This window comes from Acipenser ruthenus, chromosome 21 (assembly GCF_902713425.1).
Source record: "Acipenser ruthenus chromosome 21, fAciRut3.2 maternal haplotype, whole genome shotgun sequence".
Taxonomy (NCBI): Eukaryota; Metazoa; Chordata; class Actinopteri; order Acipenseriformes; family Acipenseridae; genus Acipenser; species Acipenser ruthenus.
The window spans coordinates 23,776,025-23,799,964 of NC_081209.1; the positions used below are offsets into that span (position 1 = coordinate 23,776,025).

At 38.5% G+C, this 23,940-nt stretch overlaps 2 protein-coding genes across 2 annotated transcripts; both read left to right on the forward strand.

Moving 5' to 3' along the window:
• Positions 1-366: 366 nt before the first annotated feature.
• LOC131699130 (uncharacterized) lies at positions 367-8,994 on the forward strand. Its single transcript, XM_058995150.1, has 14 exons — positions 367-449; positions 1,022-1,189; positions 1,799-1,917; positions 2,360-2,485; positions 2,585-2,670; positions 2,958-3,168; positions 3,377-3,510; positions 3,788-3,920; positions 4,460-4,600; positions 4,799-4,875; positions 5,148-5,289; positions 5,589-5,792; positions 7,256-7,437; positions 7,967-8,994. Exons 2-14 carry the CDS (start codon positions 1,134-1,136, stop codon positions 8,066-8,068), a joined length of 1,713 nt encoding a protein of 570 aa, XP_058851133.1. The 5' UTR covers positions 367-449; positions 1,022-1,133; the 3' UTR covers positions 8,069-8,994.
• A 108-nt stretch (positions 8,995-9,102) lies between these two features.
• Positions 9,103-16,535, forward strand: LOC117964216 (RNA polymerase-associated protein LEO1-like). The gene is made up of 12 exons (XM_034907028.2): positions 9,103-9,238; positions 9,939-10,685; positions 11,040-11,144; positions 11,414-11,508; positions 11,835-11,983; positions 12,070-12,154; positions 12,282-12,376; positions 13,425-13,559; positions 13,941-14,076; positions 14,544-14,736; positions 15,007-15,104; positions 16,250-16,535. Exons 1-12 carry the CDS (start codon positions 9,181-9,183, stop codon positions 16,373-16,375), a joined length of 2,022 nt encoding a protein of 673 aa, XP_034762919.2. The 5' UTR covers positions 9,103-9,180; the 3' UTR covers positions 16,376-16,535.
• Positions 16,536-23,940: the final 7,405 nt, after the last annotated feature.

Consider the following 23,940-nt stretch of genomic DNA (forward strand, 5'->3'; position numbering starts at 1 on the left):
AGTCAGTAGCTGAGGTGGGATTTGAACCGGGGACCTCCTGGTTACAAGCCCATTTCTTTGACCACTGGACCACACAGCCTCCTAATTATGATTAAGAAGACCCATCAAGGGATAATAAACAGATTTTAAAATATAATAAACATTCAAGATTTAGAGTATTCATTAAGGTCACACTTCCATGAACACCAACACCAAGTAATCCTTGTCAGGTAATCCTTTCAAGTTGGCGGAATGTTCCAGTTAAGTGTAGGTACACAGCTGACAGATTGTTGAAGAACACAAAGGTTCCTTTCGTTTACAATGAGTGAAATGGGATCTGCTTTAAGCATTGCTCAAAAAACAGACTGCTGTCTCCAGAGAAGGGTTGCTAGGCGTCTTCTTTACAGCAACAAAACTGGATTTATCATACAGCATTGCGCTAAAGTGACCAACAAAATAGGATCCTGCAGGTAATTTTATCTTTTTTTATACTAGAAACAGTGGTACATTATATTCTAATCCTGGTTTGATATGGCACATATTGAATTGTGTATTAAGCCCCAGAGAAGGTCACATTCAACTGTGAGATAATATGTGGAATTTGTATACGATTGTGAATCTACTACGTTTGAAAACGAGCTGTTTCTTATCAAGAAAAAAAAAAAACTTGGTTCACTTACCAGTACTATATCATGTACTAGAGATTAAAGGTACTTACTTAAGTTATATTGTTATGTCTTGATTGTCTTTTGACAGCTGTATTACCAATAAATCATTTATTTTAGGCTTGCACTTTTGGTAAATTTAACCACAGCTTGATATGTGTCTGTAATGCATATACATTTGGATATGTCTTTGTCTAGACCTGACTTAACATCATGCATTTTGGTTGCTGATATCTTAATGCATTTCCACTGTGACATTTCTGTCTGAAAAACACACAGTACTTGGCAATAAAACTGTAAATTACACTGACAACAGGACTGTAGCCTCAGATACACAAAATACTCACTCACTCAACTTTCTATTTGATTTATTGTAGATTGTGTATAACCAGAACAAACCATTTATATCATGAACTAAATATTAAACATTTGTGTCTGTGATTTGAATTGGTTATTGGAAGAAAAAAAATATTTTGAAGTAATCACAACATGGAAATTGCACAGGAGGTGGAACCTATTCTGAAATCACTAAGGGATCTGAAAAGGTAATGTTTCACATATATTAAAATATGCGTATACAATACCTGGATTTCTGTTGAATCTATTAAATATATGAAGTTTTAAAGTTTTAAGTTTCATTTTCTCAAAACAGCATCTGTGTGTGTTACCATTATTTTGCTCGATCCCTTCATATATACGAGGATTTGGAGTAGATACAGGTGATTTAACACTATACACACATTACTCACGCACAGCCACACTACCACATTCATTGTATCTCTAGGCATGCTCAAATGCCTGACGGAGGGCAGTACTGAACATCCCAATCTTGTACAAGGGAATCGTTTCAATCGCCTTCACCACACGGGTAGTCTTTAATACATCTTTGACTGTCTTGGCAATTGTTTTACAATCCTCGTTATTTATAGTCTTTTAATCCCAAAATTTAATTGTCATATTTTTTTTTTCTGTAACGAGATAAACACCTGTTCATGTTACAAAGCTGGACAACAATACTCAACTCCCTATTAATTAGAGTTATTTAGTTCAGGTTATGCCTCTTCAATGGGTGCCTGTTTTCGTCAGTACAAACAATGCAGCTGCTTTGTGAATTGTGCCCATGCCTCAGTAATTCTTTCTACTTGTTTTCTCAGCTATGACAATGAAGAAGCCCTTAAACTTCTTCAGCAGCTGTGTCAGCTCTATTTTAAATACAAAGCTGATCAGGATCGATGTGCGCTTGGGGAGCTTCTGGTCAAAGAAGGGGGGGCAGGTACCTGTAATAATATCCAGTGAATGTATATACTGAAGCCTACATGGACCTTTATTTTAGTTGGGGAGCCTTCATTTGTGAATAAGCTAAGCAAATGTATAGCAATATTAATTTAAATTAATACATGTGTTTGAGATATATTAATCTAAATATCATCCCACATTGACTCATTGCATGCATGTCATTGTTGTTTTTTTCAGCTACAAGTTAATTTGAAGAGCCCTAAATTAAATAGGGGTTATATACAACTGTAAGAACGCAAAGTCGACACATGTTTCGCAAATTACTTGATCAGTTATTAAATGGGCAAAAAAGTGTATTTTCAAAATCAGTTCCGTGTCAGTGACACATTACATCACTGGGCTTATGCAACCTTCTTGGGGATCTACAATGTTATGAGGTTACAGTCGTATTTGTATTTGTTCTCTTTTTCTGATTGTAGAATTCCTTGTTCAACTCTTGATTAATTTCTCCAATGCCGGCTTCTTCAGTAGCAATGCTGTTTGGTTCCCTGCTTACTACACATTTAGTGCAATATGGAACTTCAGTGATGCAAGTTTAATCTTTGGTAAGTGAATGGTATTAAAAAATTTAAAAACCTGCAAACATGGACTTCAATAATTACATTAATAAAATATGAATAGAATTAAATGTCCTTACTTTGCAGGACAAGAGCTTGGTAATCTTGGACTAATACAACATCTGGTAGCAATCCTTGATCATAAACCCTACAAGGAAAAACTGGATCAAAAGGTTGGTATAATACTGGTATTGCTGCAGTATACTCCAGAACCACACCGGACATTCACTCAACAGAACTTACAAGAACCCTTGGGAACTTTTCAATAGTATTTGAGAAATCATAGCAACAGTTCATTACAGAATGTTTTTTGTTAGTATAGCTATAAGCAAAATAGACCTCGTAGGTGACATGTTTATTTTTTAAACACAGTCATTATACGCAGTACTTTTTTAAAAAGTCATGGAAAGATTAAGGTTTGTGCATCAATCTCGCTAACAGATTTGCATTCGTGTGACAGAATGTCTACTATTTAGTAAAGGCTTCCCTCTGCATACTGCATAACGTTGCCAAGGTGCACGAGAACAGACCCCTTCTTCGTCAAGAGAACGCTGTGCAGAAAGTCTCGAGCTACACCAAAGTGGAGGATGAGCTCTTGAAGGTGGTGTCTATCATGCTGTTGGGCTACATTATCGATGAGGATGAATCTGATCTTATCATGGACGAATCAGGTACTGAATTAGGTTCTTTAAATGTGTGCCCCCTCAAGCTGACTATTATTCAATGTTTAGTCATTACCTGAGTTTAAACTAAACTATGATACATCTAAACCAGTAAAGCAAGTATTGATCCAGACACACTGATTGTATTGGTCTCAAACTGGTATTTTAAAGCAACTGTATAGTATTATTTCATTATTTGGTATGCTTGTTTTTGAAGGTGCCATAGAGAACATGCTTAGGCTGCTCCAGGGAGCTTTAACCGCACCAAATCGCCGTTGTCGTGGTTACAGGTCTGAAGAAATTGCTGAAGGGTTGGGTCTCATTGCAACTTGTGAGAAAAATAAAATCAAGGTATGAAGGGTAATAACTATTATTGTCAATTACATGTGAAGGGTATATATAATACATATTCAGATATACCCTCAGTTCTCAGTTCAAATCCACGCTCCGCCACTGACTTACTGTGTGTGACCCTGAGCAAGTCACTTAACCTCCTTGTGCTCTGTCCTTCGGATGAGACATAAAACCGAGGTCCTATTGCAAGTGACTCTGCAGCAGCAGTTGTTGATGCATAGTTCAACCCCTAGTCTCTGTAAATCGAACACTCACATTATTGATGTTATTTTAGATGTTTCAAGCTGGAGCGATTCCGAAATTAATGCTGATGATGGAAAGTGGCAGCAGCCGGGAGAAGATATTTGCTATCAAGGTTGTTTGGCAGCTTGCCTTTCATCAAACAACACGGGAAAAGCTAAAAGAAAGTAAGGTTCATGTAAAAACAAAGAGAGCACTATACAAGACTTAAGTGGGGTTTTTTCAGGCACTTGCTAAATAAGCCTGGTCTCCACCAGTACACAGTGCTCGCTTTTAAGATATGGAGAAGGCCTATAATCGAGTTCTAGACCCTACGTCAAGAAGTCTTAAATCATAGTCTTGTCATCACAGCGAGACTTTGCCAATGCAGTTTTTAAAAGCACATAAAAGTAAGAGGCAAGAAATAAAAAGAAAAAGAAAATCAAACCTATTCATTAAACAGAAGTTTACGGCTTTAAAAAAGACTCCTCAAGGATGTCTGTGAGGAAACGAGGGAAGCATATTAGCAGTATGCTGTGCACTGAAGCCAATAGGAGAAACGAGGTGTACTGAAGCCTGTGCAGTTTGTGCTCCTTTAATATGGAAGGGACACTTGTCACCAAGATTGATTCTTGTAGTAGGGGCAAAATTCAAAGACAACATGAATAAGCTAATTTTAAACCTGCAACCAGAGTATATACAGTCAGTATCTATGATTACATCACAGACAGCGATCTGATGAAGCTCCTGGAAGAACTGTCCAAAGACAGCGACAGCGGCGTCTCTAACACAGCCCAGGGAGCAAGATGGGTGATAGAAAAGCAGGCTGAGGAAAAATCAAAGACAAAGAGGGAGAGCTCACAACCAGGTATATTCAAATGAAAAAGGGCTTTATGCAATGGTACTGTGGAAACAACTACATTACCTGTTTAAAGGTGGCACCCCTCAAGGTACTTTTTATGGGCAAATTATGCATATGGCAGTGCCATAGACTTTGATTTAATTCTATAATATGAAGTGCCATTACCAATTATTCATAATATTGTATGGGTTATATGACAAACAGAGACAACGGGACATGTGATGATCAGCTACCAATGGGAAAACCAGAAAGTTATGTTGGAGGTGAATAAAAGACTACAGGTTAGTGAACCATTTTACATTTGTTTTAGCTATCTGTCTACTGCATCTTGGTCAACTGTGAGAGCCCAGAGTACTAATATAGTGCACCAATAAAATTACATTACTCTATTTTTTTTCTTTTATGTATTTTCTCCACACTTTTTGTGCTCTTTTTTCTGATATGTCAAAAATGGAAGAAATCCTGATTAATGGTTTTTGTTTCTAAATAATTCTGTCTTGGCTTGCTATGTCAACACTACTTTGAATGTAAGACTTGAAGGTTTGTATTGCAGAGTGTGGGGATCAAGGTGTGGATGGATGTGGAGCACATGGCCGGATCCACACTGCAGGCCATGGCTGAGGCAGTGGAGAAGGCCTATGTTGTTGTTATATGTATCTCTCCAAAATACAAAGAAAGTCCAAATTGCAGAACAGGTACAGTATGCTCACCCCCACCTCCATCCTGTACGGGGCCCAACCTTTCCATGGTAATGATATAGCCATAATAGATTAACCATAGATATTTATTTCAGGTTTTTTTTGTCCATGTTACTGTATAAATAAGGTACAGTGTATTACAATGGAAGGACCCCCATGAGAAATGAGATATCTCAATGGTAATATCCTGGTTAAATAAAAAATAATTTAGACATTTGAAATTCAATAATAAATGTTTCTAGGAGATTGAAAAGACTTCTGATGAAACCCTACCTCTCAACCCGTTTTCCTTGTAGAGGCTGAATACAGTTTCCAGTTACGAAAAGAGATGATCCCACTCATGATGCAAAGAAACTATAAGCCAGACGGGTGGCTGGGAGCTGTTTTAGGGACCAAGCTTTGGGTTGACTTCACCCAAAAAAGTATCTTTGAGGAAAGCATGAACCAGCTGATAAAGCTTATTGGGGGCTATGCACCACTAAGTAATGATGCAGTTAAAGGTAAACTAACTTTCTTTCTTTCTTTCTTTCTTTCTTTCTTTCTTTCTTTCTTTCTTGCATGTTTTTTGTTAGCTATCCATTACCTTACAATGCTTCTAATCATTTTCAAGACTTGTTTATAACTGTTTGACTATAATTATATTGCTAGTCATATAACACACAGATGCAGAAATACATTCAAAACCTATTTCTATATGAGGAACTGATTAATGTTTCTATATTCAACTGGAATGACTAAGACTTGTAGGCTGGTTGTATTGTTTAGAGACACACATCAGGCACAGTGCCCATGTTCCCAGCTGTAATTAGTCCAACACAACAAGGATGTTTTTCTTGTCCCTGTGAATTTACTAGAACTTTAAGAGATGCGTTTGAAAGCCACAGGATATCAGAATTGTTATGAGGCCAAGAAAACCCAATTCCCTGATTTCTCTTACAACAGCCAGTTACATTACAGTCTGAAGCCACTAAGCTTTTACTACGGCTGCATTTATACATTTTCTTGCAGATAATGCAGATGGCATTGCTAAAATGTCAGAAAGGAGGGCAAGTACATTATTAATTTAAACACAAACTACCTATACACTACTGTATATACTGTAGTTCATATATATATATAACGACATCATTCTTCGGGGTGGATACCTTGTTTAGCATGCTAAAGAGAACCAAGATTGTCATACTGCAAGCATACTTTCAGTGGTTAAAGAAGGAGATCACCGGTTCAAATCCCGGCTCACTCAATGACTCACTGTGTCACCCTGAGCAAGTCACTTAGCCTCCTTGTGCTCCGTCTTTCGGGTGAGATGTTGTTGTAAATGACTCTGCAGCTGATGCATAGTTCACACACCCTAGTCTCTGTAAATTGCCTTGGATAAAGGCTTCTGCCAAATAAACACATAATAATAATCTGTTAAACTGGATAATGGTTGGTCTAACTGAATGGGAAAAAAATGTTTTCCTTTTAAAGATGGGAAGGCAGTCATTTTGAACATAATTGCAAAACTAATGAAAAAAAATCTAAATTACTTTTATTTATTTGTAAACAAAAACGGGCTGCAGTAAAGTTCAAAGTTCAAAGAGAGCTGTCTCTTGCCTTAGCTGAGGTGAAAGCTTCTTATGATATGAACCAGCTGTGGGTGCCATATAACACCCCTTACAGAAAAGATAGGTTACCATTAAAATACAAGCGGACCCTCATAAGAGAACACAGGACTACCAGCAGCACACATAGATTGAGGTGGAACAAGTATTGCACAGGAATGAATTTCACATGTGTAATGTTTCAAAACAGTATGATAACACAGGTAAATATTACCACTGTGGCTCCATTCTACCAATGGCTGAAATGATTGTAGATTCCCTTGTGTTACCATATGACTGCCCCTTGGTACAGAACCATTGCATTGTCATGTAATTATAATATCACTATACTGGAGCTGCTACTGTTTTTTTTCTACAAGGTCCGATTGTACCTTCAAATGCAAACCAGCAGATGGCCAATAAAAGTGTCCCTGTTGTGAGCACCTGGACAAAGGAAGATGTTGCCGCGTGGTTGAAAGAAAATAAGCTGGACTTCTGTCTCACCCTGTTTGCAGCGTATGATGGGCCACTGATGCACCAGCTACAGCAATTACGCAAGGAGGTAAGAGAAACTGACCCTTAACCACCATTTCTGAAAAATAAACAAACCAAGCAGGCTCTCTGGTGCTAAACTTTCAAAGCACCAATTTTCAAAAAGATTTGCACCCCTGTTACATGAGAAGGTAATATTATGCAAAAAAAGGCCTGAGTCACCCAACATGAATAACCCAATTCTCAGTCTTCTATAAGACTGACTGTAATGTAAAGGTTGTGGTCTCGAGAGCCAGATAAGAAATGAGACTTCTGTGATACGCTGCTGACAGATGAAAAAGAATAAAAGAACCCTACACAGTTGCATTACCTGGTTTTATCCAGTAGATGTCACTACTGAACTAATTAAAGATTACCAGTAATAAACAACAGCCAATGTTCATAAAAAAGATGTGTCACTTTGACAGACTGTTGTTGAAGGTATTAAGGATTTTTGAACCTAAAACCTCTGGGAGTTTGAAAACAGGTGAAATAGAACTGTCCCCTGTAAGACTTTCACTGTTGTTTCTCACAATCTTTTTTCTTCTTCTCCTATTTAGGCTCCAGATTTTTTCTTCAAGAGTCTCAGAAGGGATATAGGTTTCAGCTCACTGACTGAAATCCTACAGTTTATTGATGCCCTGGAAAAACTACATAATTAAAAGTCCCAGTCACACAATGTAACTGTGTGTATATGAATGCACATGACAACAGAATGAAAGTGGTTGAGCTAATTATTGGATGTATCCACAGTTTTACAGATCACCTTTATAAGTTTAGCTATTGAGACCTATTAAAACACAAAAATAATTACAAAAAATACTATAACTGTGTACATTTTTTGTGCTTTATAAGAAAAACAAAATATTCTGGTGAATATATTTTCACAGTTCAAAAGAGGAAACATTCGAGATACAAAGCAGTTTAGTACAGACTGAAAAGGCAGCCATTTGTGTACATTTTCCAAATAAATGAATACTTAAAAAATATGTTCAGCAATGCAAACACTGGAAGTAAGTTTATACGTTGTCTTTATTGCTTTGCTTATAATTGTGTTATTTTATTGCCACGTTTTAATTGCAAAGGACATATAGAACTATATATTGTATATTACATTTATCTACCTCGGCATGAACTGTTTCTCTCACATCACACATGAGAACAAGGTTGCAATCGAGAGTGTGCGGTATAGTGGTTATACAGTGCTAACCTTTTCAAACTTTACATCAAAATAGAGACAGATGTCTCTATTATAGAACTGAATATTGGATAAACTTAACTCAGTACTGTACAACCCAAAATGATTAAAAGCATTGTAATGTAATAGATAGTTAACAAAAACATGTATGTCAATTAATGGTGAGGCTGACATTTTTGTAGTCTGCATTTTACGGAAGGGCATTGCTGCGCCACTTGGAAAAAAAAACCAAAAAACATATTACGTTAAGCGTTTCAAGTACGGTATTTATATGACACGTTTCACGTAATTACCTGTAGTTTACACGTATTTACATGATACGTTGTTAAGTAATTACGTATTAGGAATGTATCACGTAATTACATGACACAAAATAATCACCTGTTTTTCCATGTAGCAGCAATAAGCTTCCGTATGAGTATTTGTAGTTTTTTCTACCCAAGACATTCTAGAGGCAAACCCTTGCGTCCTGCAGCACTATCTGCTGGTCAAACATTTTTAGTGCAGTCCTTTTTTACGACAGCGACAGGAAACAAATACGATCTGTTTTACTTCCAGTCTCGGCGACTTTAAAAAATGGCGGACATGGAGGATTTGTTTGGCAGCGATGGTGACAGCGAGAATGAACACAAAGGTAACCCTTTCTTTTTGGAAGAATAGCTATTCCATGCATAACTTCTTTGTACATTTAGTGGTTTTACTTTTGAGTTTAGTTTAATTGTATTTGCTTAATTTTGTTTAAAGACATTCGCGTCGCATAAAGTGGATGTAGTGTTTAAGTAACGTGGTTATTATGTGATGTAGTAATCATGGTAGTTTTTCACTCAAATCGCTAATCATGAGATGATAGAAAATGTATGTTAGCATATAAGTTTCTCATATTGCATAAAATGCGAATATATTACACTTTGAATAAATTTTTAGAGCAGTCCGTTGGTACAGTACGTTGCCGTATATGGTACATGTTGCTTATTTTAGCATAGAATGCAGTACAGTAGTTTTCTCACCAACTGTATTTTAGACAATAAAAAATGATTCTAAGATTTTTGTTTTGCACATTGAGCTGAATAATGTCTTATATTATATTATATTAAATTGACAATCTTTCAATAGGCTCAGTAATTTGAATATTTTGGTGTATTCAAATATACTAATGTCAGCAATACTAAGTAACTGGAGTTTAAAAAGACGAAAGTAAAAGCGCTTTCTCTTTAATGGTTATGATTGAGTGTTTAAAATAGCGAATCAACATTCAGCTGTTCTATATACCTATTTTCTGTAATTCATGACATGCAGAATAGATCCACAGTGACAGAACATCCCTCTCTTGTCAGATTCTGGATCGGTGTCCGGGTCTGGCTCTGACTCTGACTCTGAGCAGGAACAGCCCAGGTCTGTGAGTAATGCGTCAGGGAGTGAGAGTGAAAGGGAAGGTCACCGTGATGATGATGATGAAGACAGAGATGCAGGGCAGCCCAGTAACAAGGAGCTGTTTGGCGATGACAGCGAAGACGAGCATGGCTCCCAACACAGTGGAAGTGACAACAGGTCAGAGAGGTCAGACGACCAGTCGGAGGCCAGTGTGCATTCTGAGCAGGAGGACAATGAGCATTCAGACGTGGAGCAGCACAGCGGCTCAGAAGGGCACCACGACGAGGAAGACGGCGGACACAGGTCTAACACGGGCAGTCCTCAGTCTGAGGCAGGCAGTCCTCGTTCTGAGGCAGGCAGTCCCCAGTCTGAGGCACCTAGTCCCCGGTCTGAGGCACCTAGTCCCCGGTCTGAGGCGGCTAGTGCCCATTCAGAGGCAGGCAGCCCTCGATCTGAGGCAGCAAGTCCCCATTCTGAGGCTGCAAGCCCCAGGTCTGAGGCTGCAAGCCCCAGGTCTGAGGCTGCGAGCCCCATGTCCCACGCTGCCAGTCCCCACTCTGAGGCTGAGGGCTCAGGAAAAGAGGCCCATTCAGAGGATGAGAAATGGGCCAAAAGTGATGAATCAGACGACGAGGCAAAACCACAGCACTCGGATGAAGAGCACAGGCGCTCCGATGATGAAGACGAAGAACAACGGGAGCACAAGTCAGGTAGGGGGCAAAAAACAAACCTGTTCTTGTCTTAATAACTTCCTGAAGCATCGTTTTCTCACACCTTCATTGAGTCAACGGGAGTCGCCTGTTTGGCATTGCCTCAGTTCTACAGTAGAAGATATCTTCTTGAGAGACAGTTGACAGTTCTGTAAAACACATTAAAATTCAGTTTCAGAGTAATAGTGATACCCAATAGCTCACTTAATGTACATCATCAAAAATATTCATTTAAAGATAACTTTTTTTATTTTTTTTTATTCAAGCATCACTTCAGGTCAGAAAAAAAATATTGCTTAAACCCTGTAATTAAAATAAGAAGTCCATTATACATTTTCTTATTTTTTCTTACAGAATCTCCTAAAGGCAGCGACAGCGAAGATGACTTTGTGAGACAAAAGCACAAGAAGACAGTAGCATCGGATTCTGATTCTGACAGTGATGCTGGAGGACACAAAGGTAATTTGCATCCATTTAATTGATTAATTTAAAATGAAGCTGACTCCTTGCTATATTGCTCATGTATAGGCTTGCAATTCAGAGCAAAATTCACATTGTGTGTTTGATGTTGCACATCATATCGTCAGCACAGCTAACAAGTTGTTGAATTCTGTTTATCCTTGATGAAAAAGTTATATGTCAGATACAAGGTTTGAGTGAGAAATACTTTACAGACCTGCATCTTGTCTGAATGCATGATGTTGAGGTCATGTTACTATTTCTTATAGAAAGTAAACCTGCAGCAGATGACCTCTTTGGAGAAGCTGATGATATTTCCTCAGACAGCGATACTGAAAAGCCCACAACCCCAGGACAGCCACTTGTGAGTGGAGTGCTCTGAAATATTTCGATTTTTATCTCGGTATCTGTTCCCAGGCCGTATGTCTAGTTTTACACATCTAGAGAACAGATTATCCTTTTGGGTAACTTGGTGTGACGTTCTTCAGCACATAGTCAAGAGCTTCATATGTGGATAAGTATTGGTGGTGACTGTGTGTTTTGTGTTACACATTAGCTTTCTGGTGGTAACTTACAAATGATTGTGTCTATATATCCTACAGGTTTAAAACAAGATTAAAGTGTGTTAGGGAGCTTTTTGACTTCGGCTTCTTTGGGTCCCAGCTGATTAATTCTTGTTTTGTATCCCAGGACAATGAGGATGGAATGGATGCTGATCATCCAGAGGAAGAACCTGTTCCAGAAACAAGGATAGAAGTAGAGATTCCCAAAGTCAACACTGATCTGGGAAGCGACCTCTACTTTGTCAAACTGCCTAACTTTCTCAGTGTGGAACCAAGGTAACTATTTCTTCAGTCCTATTAATAAAATCAAAACTGTCAAATGCTGTGATGGTGCTAGATGGTTTTCTACTTCTGTTTTTCAGGCCATTTGACCCTCAGTATTATGAGGATGAGTTTGAAGATGAGGAGATGTTGGATGAAGAAGGAAGAACCAGACTTAAACTAAAGGTAAGTGAAGAAACAGCAAATAAATCCACAGGGCTATTAGGCTATTGCATCAACAGGTACTGTAGTATCTGTATGATGAGAGGATCTTGCTACTTTCCAATAAGTAGCAAATTACTGTTTCGTCCAGGTAGAAAACACTATTCGATGGAAGACGCGGCGAGATGAGGATGGAACCGAAATCCGTGAAAGCAATGCACGGATTGTGAAGTGGTCAGATGGAAGGTATGGGGATTTATATGTATTAGGCACATATCTGAATCACAGAACCATGGCAATTTAGTGTCGCTGTGCTTCAAAATAAGTATGTCATCCTACATAATCATCAGTAGGGCTGTAAATACAGAATTAGGGCTCTCAGTATCATGAAAAAGGAGATCACTATGACCAAGATCCACTGCAGATGTAACAATGTGGACAAGTACATCCATTTATACACAGATTTTGATACTCATCCATAAAACAAGCCCTGGGAACTCACAACTGTGGCTTTAGTCAAGAGGTTATGATTTTAGTATACAAGGCAAGGAATTCTGAATAGCCTCTTCATTGAATGCATAATGGTACTTTTATTTTCTTACTTCAGAGCATTTTTTGATCCCGCACTATCTCAATAATGTTGCAGAACATTTATGGTACTTATGTTATTACATGTTTTGCAGCAGTGGGCATAAACTGCAGCCTCAGTTGTGTGTCAAAATAATCTCTGTTATTGCATCCAAGTAGACAAAATAAATTGCATATTGTGATTGCAGTTATGGTTGCTAATGGCCCAATTCGCACCGCATTTAGCTAGGTTAAATAGAGTTTTAGGAAAATTGACTAAAAGTAGATATGGTCATCTGCCAATCAGAAAACATTGTTATTTTCAAAAATCCATTTGTTTTACCATTGTGTTTTGTTTGGGGGGAAAAAAAAATATTGCCATACTGTACCTACACACAATTAGTTATTGTAGATCTAACTACAGCAGTACACCAGGGGGATACATCTTACTTTGAGCTAAATAAATCATACCTAATGAGCTGTGATCTGTAAAATGTTAAATGGCTTATGGTCCATTATAAGCGAAAAGCATGTATGATAATGGGATGTATTTATTTATTTCTTGATATCCACACTGACTGTTGTCTACTCTTTATAGAACCAGTCAGGAAGAAAATGTTGCTAGTTTTAAAGTTGCAGCTTATTTTTGGACACGCTGACGAGGGGGAGAGATGTACACTCCTGGTACTGGTTGGGTTCACAGTGAGTGTGTGTTCTTCTGTTCCAGCATGTCCTTGCACTTGGGAAATGAAGTGTTTGATGTCTACAAGGCTCCACTGCAAGGAGATCACAACCATCTCTTCATCAGACAGGGTACCGGTCTCCAGGGACAGGCTGTGTTCAAGACCAAACTGACATTCAGGTGAGCACCCTGGCAATGTATACAAAAAACATCTTGAATACTGAGGTGTTAAGTGCAAGGCAAAGGTGACACTTGATAAAATGCGACTAGGGAGTGGATTAGTAATGTTCTTATCAACTTAGAACAGTGGGTTTGTGTTCTGCCAAGTTAATTTGGATTAAAAATGTATTAATTCCCATGATTCTGAAATTGGAACGTCCCCTTTCATTTTGTTATGCTTGTTTTTGTTGGAAAAAGTCCTAAAGAACTGAACTTGACCCTTCTCAGTCTGTTAAACGCTGAGTCCCTCTCATTGTAGTGTTTTGAAGAAGTGCTTTAGAGATTTTGTTTTTTTTAAGAGACTGGAGAGTGAGAACCCTTTCTTTTTCTCGTTCTGTGCAGACCTCATTCCACAGACAGTGCCACTCACAGGAAGATGACGCTGTCCTTAGCAGATAGGTGTTCTAAGACCCAGAAGATTCGAATATTGCCAATGGCAGGCCGGGACCCGGAGTCTCAGCGCAATGAGATGATCAAGGTAAGGATGCTGTGTGTAAAGAGGTCTGGTGTGTCCCGGCTGCTTTTAATATTCTTGACAGTGAAAATCCCTCTAACAGTAGCTCATCTGATGTGTAGAGGTTAAAATATTCCCACAGTCCTAAAAACAGACATTTATTTTTTACAGGGCTTTTCAATGTTTATTTTATTATGAGTGCTGAAACAACTACCGTAATAAATCTAAAATCCTCTTTTAGAGGGCTGCATTTGTTTTGAGCTTTGCCACGATTATTAGCAACACATTTTGTAGCAGAAGATCCACGTCTGAGAATGGGGAGATAATATACAGATTAAGCAAATGGGGTCATACAAACTTCTTGTATTGTTGTGAAGGCGTAATAGTAGAAAAGTTGGATTTGGTCATTTTATTATGAGCCAGTGACCATCATGGTCCTTTCTAATGAGCCAAACCCTCAGAAGCTAAAGTTGTGATTCTGTTGAGTTCAGAAAGAGGAGGAGAGGCTACGTGCCTCGATTCGCAGGGAGTCCCAGCAGCGCAGGATGAGGGAGAAGCAGCACCAGCGAGGACTCAGCGCCAATTACCTGGAGCCTGACCGCTACGAGGAGGAGGAAGAAGGAGAGGAATCCATCAGCCTGGCTGCCATCAAGAGCAAATATAGGGGGGGCAGCGGAATAAGAGGTACCCCTGAGATCACACACGCCTGTCCTGTTCACTTTTACATAAAACTATAAAGATTGCATCTGGTACCATAGTTCGCTAAAGAAAGCTCGGATTACTTGTAGATAGTCTTGAGCTTCCTTGGTCTTTTCATCTGGGGAGTGGTACCAGATCCTCAACTGGAAAACCATATGTGATTTGAAAGTTATTCCACTTAAACTCACTATTGGGTTGCTTGCTTAAAAATTCTAATACATTTAACGCTGCTTGTTTTTTCTGTTTTTCTTACAGAGGAACGTGCCAGAATTTACTCCTCTGACAGTGATGAGGGGTCTGATGAAGATCGAGCACAGAGACTGTTGAAGGCTAAGAAACTCGACAGTGATGAGGTGTGTATGCAGTAGCTCTTTATAAAACCAGTGTGTTCTTTACAAAGTGAATAGGTTCTTTAAGCCATAGCAACACCCTATCCTGATTTAAAACTGTTTTATTCTAATGTGCAATTTGCATTGTTTTGTGAATACATAATTAAACTGCCAAGATAATACAGCTTCTGCAAACCGACTAAAAAAGGCAAATTTTAGGACATATTGCATTTAGAATTTCAATTCTAATTGGACATATGCAAGAGTTTTGTGTTTCATTTTACCACAATACCTTAATTAGCTTAAGAGCACACTCTGCAAGTTACTTGTACAGCAAGGAGTTCACTTGCAGACTACATAATGCTTTGTTTAAAGCTGATTTGAATATTTCAGTTTAGCCCAGGTTCAGTTGCTCCCCACTGAAGTGAAATTAGAGTTAATCACTCTGGAGAGTAATTTTAGCCACCAGCTACACTGAAAGCAGAGAAAGCTTGCTCTTGTCCGAACTAGAGGGCTTGTAAAGCAGACCCGTCACAGCTGGTAAGATTGATGCACTACCCTTCAGGTAACACTATCTTGCTGCAAAGTTTGGCTACAAGTACAATATTTTTTGGATCAGGTCAATTTAAAATGTCAATGAGAGTTCATCATACTGTTGTCAGGTTTTACTATGCTGGTCATATTTTTTTGTTTGGAGCGATTTATTATTGTTTTTGTTTTTTTAATTTGTTTTCCCCATATGACTTTTGTGTTACTACTTGTGTCCTATACTGCAGATTCAGTCCCATATCTCACCTGTAGATGGCACCTAAGGTTTATTTTTATTTTTAGATGTGTTAAACTTAAAGAGCTTTAAAATGTCATAATCTGGTATAAACTATACATTTGTTAAAGTGTTATTGGTTTGGTCACTGTCACTTTGAAATAATACTATATACCAACACTTCATAAAGTCCAAGCCAAGTTGGGTTAAGCACTGGAGGCAAAGTGTCTTGCAATTTGTAAGGGAATACAAATAACATATTCATGTGTATTGACTCTGTAGTGTGAGTTTTCTGTTGCTGCTCTGTTTTTCAGGGTTGAAGAAATGACTTTTTGTGCAAATGTTTGGGTGTTAATCTACAGCAGAGTAAAGTACCGTTGGGTTTTTATTTTGTTCAAATTTTCAGGAAGGTGAAAGTTCTGGGAAGAGGAAAGCTGAGGATGATGATGACGACGACGATGACCATGAAAAATCCATGAAAAAACCCAAGAAGTACGTCATCAGTGACGAAGAGGATGAAGAGGATGAATAGGTTTAGAATGTGTAATTCTCTCATCGCAAATGCAGCCTCCGTTTCTGTCGTCCACGTAGATAAATGTTCTAGAATATTTTGATAATCATTGTTTAAACTTTTTTGAACCAATCGTTTGTACAGCTAGTAAATAATAAAGAACAATGTACAAAGGAAAACACCCAGCATTTTTTATTGCTTTATTTTTAGTCAGTTCATTTTTGTTTAATTCTTTGTTAATTCAAATACAGCAAAAATAGTGACAATTCTTCAAAGGCAAGTTTATGTTTATATGGTCAGGAAACTATACAGAAACCATTTCACTTTTTATGAGTAAAAGGAGACATTCTTCAGATTTGTTATAAAACAAAGTATTTCTTAATTTGAAATTGGGAAGCAGACCACTTTTACATTGGTGATTGTGTAACATGTAAAAGCAACTTGGCATTGTTGTAATATTTTACAGGATACATTATTCATTTTAAAAGCTTATTTGCTGAGCTATGTTGTGTATACTTGATGTTGCTGCGGAGTACACAGGGACACGTTATTAATACATTGTGTAACTCTTGAATGGCAGTAGTTATGAATCCATTAGTGTTTTGTAATTCAGCAAGGCATTTTAGCAAGGCAGGTTAACTTGACTGACAGAACCAGCAGCCACGTATACGATTAAAAAGATATTGGAGTGATTGAAAAGCATTATCTTAACAAAATGGCTCAATGTTCATTTAAACCCTGCTGTTTTTCAATTTAAAGTACCCAGGACCCAATGCATTTGTCTACAAGCCTTTGATGGACCAACAAAAATGAGGCATGTTACCATTGAAAGATGCTCATGAAAGTCTCATAATAACATTTAAGCTTCCACTTCAGTAACTAAGATATGCAGTCCCATGAAATAAACTGTGTAACCTGTAAGACAACCAGCAATTTACTAACATCCTTACACTTTCCCAATGAATGGCTAATACATCAGTTGGGGGCGTGATGAATTGGTAGTCTTAGCTTCATGACATCAGTGAACATTCATCTTCCATTACCTTCCTGTGGTTTTGCTTAACTTGCTGAATGCCTTTTCAAACACTATAATAAAGAACCTGAGGTATTAACTTTATTTTTAATAGAGGCTCTTGTGTGCCAGTTCCTTATTGAAGGAGCTGATGTCAGATAAACTAATCTTCACAAAGGTAATTTCTAAAATACAGTACAGTTTCTGTTTGTATTGCATTGGTGTATATATTTTGATAAAATATTTTGTAAGCTGAACAGTATAATTAATTTAAAAGCAGTTTTAAAGAATTAAGCAAATTCTCTTATGCAAGCTTTGAAAATGCTGCTGTTTTTTCAATCCAGTCCACAGCCATTAGACTGCAGGTTGAGGCAGAAAATAGATATCTGTTTGAGCTCTATTGATTTTGACAAATAAAATCAAAGTGTGCAGTACATTTATGTAATGCGGTCACATTGGAAAGGATCGCTCTTCAACACTGAGTCTGGAGATTCAGATTAGAAATTTAGAGGGATCTGGAAGTTCAGCTTTCATTGCACTCTTTAAATCATTGTGTAGTTTTTTTTTTTGTTTTCTTTGTAACCTTTAGGTGTTATTCAGGGAGCAGGTGCAGGGGCTCCTCCCTAGTTAATCAAGCCAATCTGTCAATTAACCTGCCTTTTTAAGCCCTGGGTTCAAACACTCATTCTCTGTCTGTTTTATTTTTATTTTTTTTGCATTTTCCACCTTCCTCCCCTGCTTCTCCAAATGCAGCGCCACTTCTGCAACGGTCTCCCTCTGGGGGCAAGCGATATCACTTCCCAACCTTAGGCCTTGACCTCCAAGAGGAAGGTTCTCCGAGAGGCAGAGGGGACCCCCGGACAAATCTTAACAATCCCTCTTATCAGTCCAGGTTCCCCCTGGGGGCAGCATACATGCTCCCCAGCCTTGGAGCCCGATCATTTCGGTCCCACCTCCGCGAGCCAAGGGGAAAGCATATCATCTTCCAAAGCATGTCACCTTCCTAAAGTCACAAGCACATCATTTCTATTTCAAATCCCAGGGCTTATTCCTCGCAGACCTTGCTCCTGTTCTGTGAATTTACAGGTTAAGATTAAAACACACAGCAGGAACTGAAAGAAGACTCCCATTCCTTTTTTTTTTTTTTTTTTTTTTTTTTTTTTTTAATGCAAGTCACTGGTTATGTGCATTCTAAAAGAAACTATTTAGAACTCCACACACAGCCTGCAAAACTAAACTAATAAAATGCAAGCTGCCCAGTTCTGTTTGGAATCTAAGAACTGCACCATTAATCAAAAGCCAGTCTTGTAATAAAGGTCGAAATCATGCACAGAATTCTGGCCCCTGAACGACATGCATGACTAATGAGCTTGTTTGAGATCTCTGCTTCCGCTCTGTAGATGATTGATACAAGGGCCTTTCTGCCTGTGGAGTCTTGGGAGTCTTATTTAAGTCTTACTGTGCATTGACGAAGTTCAAGCCATTTCACACATTATCCGTGTTTATACTAGCTTGGGCATGCTTGGATTACAGAAGCGCTCTTCTGTAATGCCTTAGAAACAAGAGTCCAAGCCATTTATCATAGAAGATTTGCTATCTATTTTAATTGAAAATGTGTTGAAAGGACAGAATCGTAGCTGCTGTGCTACACTTTGTATTGTGTGAAAATACAAAGAAATCTTACTACCGACACTACACAGGTGCTCAGAGCTTTGTTTCTGTGTGTCTTATGTAGAGTGGTAGAGATGTAAGAAGGTGAAAGTCCATCAGAAACACATCTACATATACAGTAGAATAGATGAACAGGAAAGATATGAGATGAAACTGAAACCTTGACCTTGAAAGTGTCCTCATTATGATGAAGGCTTTAAATAGGAGCAGCAGCACAGAAATAGACTAGCCAATCAAAAATCATAGTTTCACGTCTGGCTTGGAAGTCATGTGGCCAGTGAAAAGCACATGGGGACTCATTCAAACCATCTTTAATGAATATACACTGGTGTTGCCTCCACTCAAAGGTATTCAACTTAGCCTTTCTTATGCTAATGATGTTCCCAGCACATGTTTAAAGCCTCTAGTGCTGGTTTTAATATGATCTTATATAACCAGGACATGGTCCTCTGTTGTGCTCCTTGCTTCTTACATGTGACAAATAAACAGAAATGAAATGTAATACTTAAAAGCTCCAATTAGCCTTGCTGCTTTGGCACAATGGATGTCATTGAATTCATATATAGAAGAACAAAAGTAAAACTGCTAAACAAAGAGCAACACTTCCACAAAGTATCGTGTTACATGACTAATTAGTTTGGTACATTGTCGATGTCCTACCTCCTAAATAGTCTGCTGTTACCATTAGCTTTTTTTTTTTTTTAAATCATGGTATAATTTAGGTCAGCCTGTACCAGAACCACACAGCTTAATCCTCTAAATAAGGAGCTGCTTTTGATTTAGGCTTCAAGATTACAGATTTCTGTTTAAAATACTCCAGTCCAGTCCAGGCATGCAAAATGTGTTTAAATCCTACAACTTTTACATGGCCTCTTGTTTCTAAATCTTCTATTTTATTTTAGTTTTTTCTCTCACACACACTAGACTAGGCGTAGGGAGCCCTGGTCCTGGACAGCCACAATCCTGCAGGTTTTGTAGGTATCTCTTAATCATCAATTGCTGAATACCTGGAGCAAATGGTAATTCTGATCAATTAGTTACATCAGGATACGATTAAATGCAAGAGCCTCAGGGTCTGCTGGGTAAAACAAAACCCAGCAGACCCTGAGGCTCTCCGGGACCAGGGTTGCCTACCCCTGCACTAGACTGTGTATTGTTAACAAAGTGAATTGGTTAAGTTGTCCCATTAGTATGCTAATGATAGCCTAAACCTGACAGATTACGTAAGGTATAAACAATGAAAAGGTTTGAATCTGTGAATAAATATTAGGCGAGAGAACTGGGTTATTTTAGGACAGATTCAATACTGCATTTTGAAGAGATCACTTTTTTAAGAGATCGTGACCCTTTTTTCTGAATGTTTGAAAGCAATTGAAGCCATCAGTGGAATAATCTGTAATATCAAGTTTTTTTTAAATAAGTGACTTATATATGTGCGAAAGCAGGGTTTACGATATCAAGTCAGAGCAAGAACCTGGTAGCTACAATTAAAATGAATGCAGAATATAAAAAGAGAAATTCAGATCAGAATTTGAAGAGTTACTCATTCTAGTTCTAAACCCTAAATAAAAATAAATAGAGATTTAGGGGCTCCCGAGTGGCGCATCCGGTAAAGGCGCTCCGCGTGGAGTGCAGGATGCGCCCTATAGCCTGGACGTCACCAGTTCAAGTCCATACTATTCCATTGCCGACCATGGACGGGAGCTCCCAATTGGCCAAGCGCCGCCTGGCTTGGGGGGCTTGGGGGGCTTAGGTCGGCCAGTGTGTCCTCAGCTCGCTGCTCACCGCGCACCAGCGACCCCTGTGGTCTGGTTGGGTGCCTGCAGGCTTGCCTGTAAGCTGCCCAGAGCTGCGTTGTCCTCTGACGCTGCACCTCTGAGGTGGCTGCATGGTGAGCCTTTCAGTGTGTAAAGAAGCGGTCGGCTGACGGCACACGCTTTGGAGGACAGCATGTGTTCATCTTCGCCCCTCCCGAATCAGCACAGGGGTGGCAGTGGTGAGCTGAGCCTATAAATAATTGGACACTCTAAATTGGGAGAAAATAATAAAATAATTGTCGACTACTAAATTTAAAAAATAAATAAATAAATAGATAGGTAGATTTAAACCATGTGTTATTCTTCAGGCACTCACAGTGTGCCCCTTTCCTGATCACGCAATGGAAATTCTTCCTGCCGTCGCAATATCTATCAAAGCCACTAGGTGTCCCCCCTCACAGGAGCAGATATAAATTCAATACGAAACACATCTGACCCTTTAGCAGGTTTAAATATTGTGATGGGTTTTCTTTTTCAAGGAATTACATCTTGAAAATAGAACATTATCTGCCATAATCACATGTAAAGTAATATAACATAACTTATATATGATTTCAGATTATATTGCTACTGTAACACTGCTTTGCCATACTATAGTAGCATAAATAAATGTGTTTTACTGTTTTATTAAGGTCATATGGGGACATATTAACACAATAACACAATAACACAACAGACAACTGCACTAAGAGAGCACCAGCTCTGAGCAGTAATAGATTTATTTTAAGTGAATGACCAGCACCTTGAATAAAGTGCCACCTGTCTTAAGCAGACCAAGTTGACAAATGTTCAGTCCCTGTGAGACCAGTTACTCTGCTTTTTAAAATCCTTTTGGTGCAAACTGTGAACTGGAGCAAGAGTTGACTAAATGACTGTAAAGTAAATTCTAATGAAACAAAAACAATATCCTTGTTACATCCAAAACTTACTCTAATACATGCATTACTTGTTCTGTAAGGGGAAATTCAGTGTTTGATTATTTATTTGTCGGGCAAGTGGTGACTATGTAAGAGCAGGACCTAATCTGGGGAATTCTCATTAAGAGCCTGTTTGCTTTTGGTTTCACTTGAACACTATTTGTTGGTGCTCTGACTGTGAGAGGGTATAGAAATGCACAGGAACAATCAGCCAGGAGGGAGAGCAGAAGTCTCCTCCAGCCCTGCGTCTCATAAAAAACAGCCTTGTCTGTGCTGTTGAGACCTGTCTGTGTGGTGGGGATAATGCAACCTTTCACAATAGGAAGATGTGGGATGTATTTTTAGTGGTCTTGGGTATTACCAGTAGTAAGAAGCGATTTGAAGTTCAATGCTGGCCAGAGCATTGCTGGTACACAGCCAGTTTGTCCATGTGTGTCTGGCTGCTGGAGCCTGTCCCTGCTACTAATCGGGGGCTTAGAGCTCTCCTTCAATCTAATCACAAGTCATCTGACTTGGACCGTACTGAGAAAAAAAAATTAAAATACCACAAATCAACTGTACAGAATATTTAAAGAAGCACACTCTTTTATAAATATGTCCATTTTAGGAACCGCTGCAGTGGAGATATACTTTAGCATTGATCTGTATGTCTAATACAGTTGCATCATGAGAACTGCTCATGCAATGCAGATGTGTGCGGGGAACATCATTAGGATAACAAAGGCTTAGTTGAATACAACAGACTCAGTATGGACATTGTGTAATACAAGAAGCTCATGGTTCCGAGTTTGCTTGAATTAGATTCAACTTTGAGGAGCATCAAAGTTGATGATAGTGTTGGTACTGTCTAAACGTGCACTGTCCTTGTAAACAAAAATCGAGGTGTTGAAAGCAGTGGATAGTGCACCACTATACAAGAAAAAGAAAGGGGTTGCTACAGATTTCAACATTCTAAAAACACAGGATACGATAAGACAGGCTTATGAACAGCAAACTGTGTCAATGTTTCTGATTTGCTCAATACCCTGATGTTGAGGACGCCCTGCTTTTGTGTTTTAAAAATGCCTGTGATCAGAATGGGACATGCAGGTTTCAAGTGCAGTTCATTTGCAATGTATACTTTTTAAAAGTTCACTTACAGCCGTATTTTCAATAAAAAAACACTTTTAAATGTATGATACTTTTCATTGTTCTGTAATTGAAATGTGATGTTGGTGTTACTGTAACTTCAATAAAAACTGACAGGATGCATTTGGCTTTAGATTCCTGATAATACAAATTACTGACAACACTTTTTTCCAATGGTTCCTTGAAATTCATATTAAAGAAAATTGACTGCATTTAAAAATAATCCTGAGAAATGAATGTTACAGAAGGATCTAAGGGAGGACTAAAGTATAAGTTCAAATGAGTCAGGACCTGAGGGCTTTTATGATCTTAACAAATGACATCCGACCTACTCAGCAATAATGAGTCACAAACAGGTTTTACAAGTTCACACAGTATCGCTATACTGTATGCAGGTGTTCAACAAACCTCTCACCTGGCAGCTCAAACTAACATGCACATCCAGTGTTTCACATCAAGGTTTGACACACACATTTCACATAGTTTAGAGTGTTAAACATTTACTGCAGGTAATTCTGACCCACACCCCTGACAACACCCTTGGGGCCCACTACAGCAAGCACACTGCTGTATGAAAGCGCTGTGCTCCAGCACTGGGGGCAGTGTCTAGGAGCACATTACATACTGCTTGCATGATTTATTGCAGGTCTGGAAGAAAGACATTGTTCGTTTTTTAGTAGAAATAATTTAATAACAATGGGACACAGAGCTATATTATTGATTTTGTTTCTTTTCATTCGTTTGTGAATAGTACTTGTTTATATTAAAGATCGTCTGGAACAAAATGTCTGAATATATTATTGATACTGTAGGTAGTTCTATCTTTTTATGAGGAACGTATTGCTTTTGCACCATCCTGAGAAATGTTCTTTCTCATCTTAATATGAGATGTTTGAACTGGGGTGCCTGCTTTCAGTGCTTGTCACAGGTCACGGTGCTACTTTTTAATAGTGCTGCTCAAACTGGGTCAGTTCTAGGTTAAAGAAAAACTGTACAGAAGATATTTAGCCCCAATAGAGGTGTTAATGTCAATTATATTAT

Coding starts and splice junctions, on each gene's coding strand:
- LOC131699130 (XM_058995150.1), top strand. CDS start 1,134: ATGGAAATTGCACAGGAGGTGGAACCTATTCTGAAATCACTAAGGGAT. Junction 1,918..2,359: donor GGTCAAAGAAGGGGGGGCAG/GTACCTGTAATA, acceptor TTCTGATTGTAG/AATTCCTTGTTCAACTCTTG. Junction 3,511..3,787: donor GTGAGAAAAATAAAATCAAG/GTATGAAGGGTA, acceptor ATGTTATTTTAG/ATGTTTCAAGCTGGAGCGAT.
- LOC117964216 (XM_034907028.2), top strand. CDS start 9,181: ATGGCGGACATGGAGGATTTGTTTGGCAGCGATGGTGACAGCGAGAAT. Junction 11,509..11,834: donor CAACCCCAGGACAGCCACTT/GTGAGTGGAGTG, acceptor TTTGTATCCCAG/GACAATGAGGATGGAATGGA. Junction 11,984..12,069: donor TTTCTCAGTGTGGAACCAAG/GTAACTATTTCT, acceptor TCTGTTTTTCAG/GCCATTTGACCCTCAGTATT.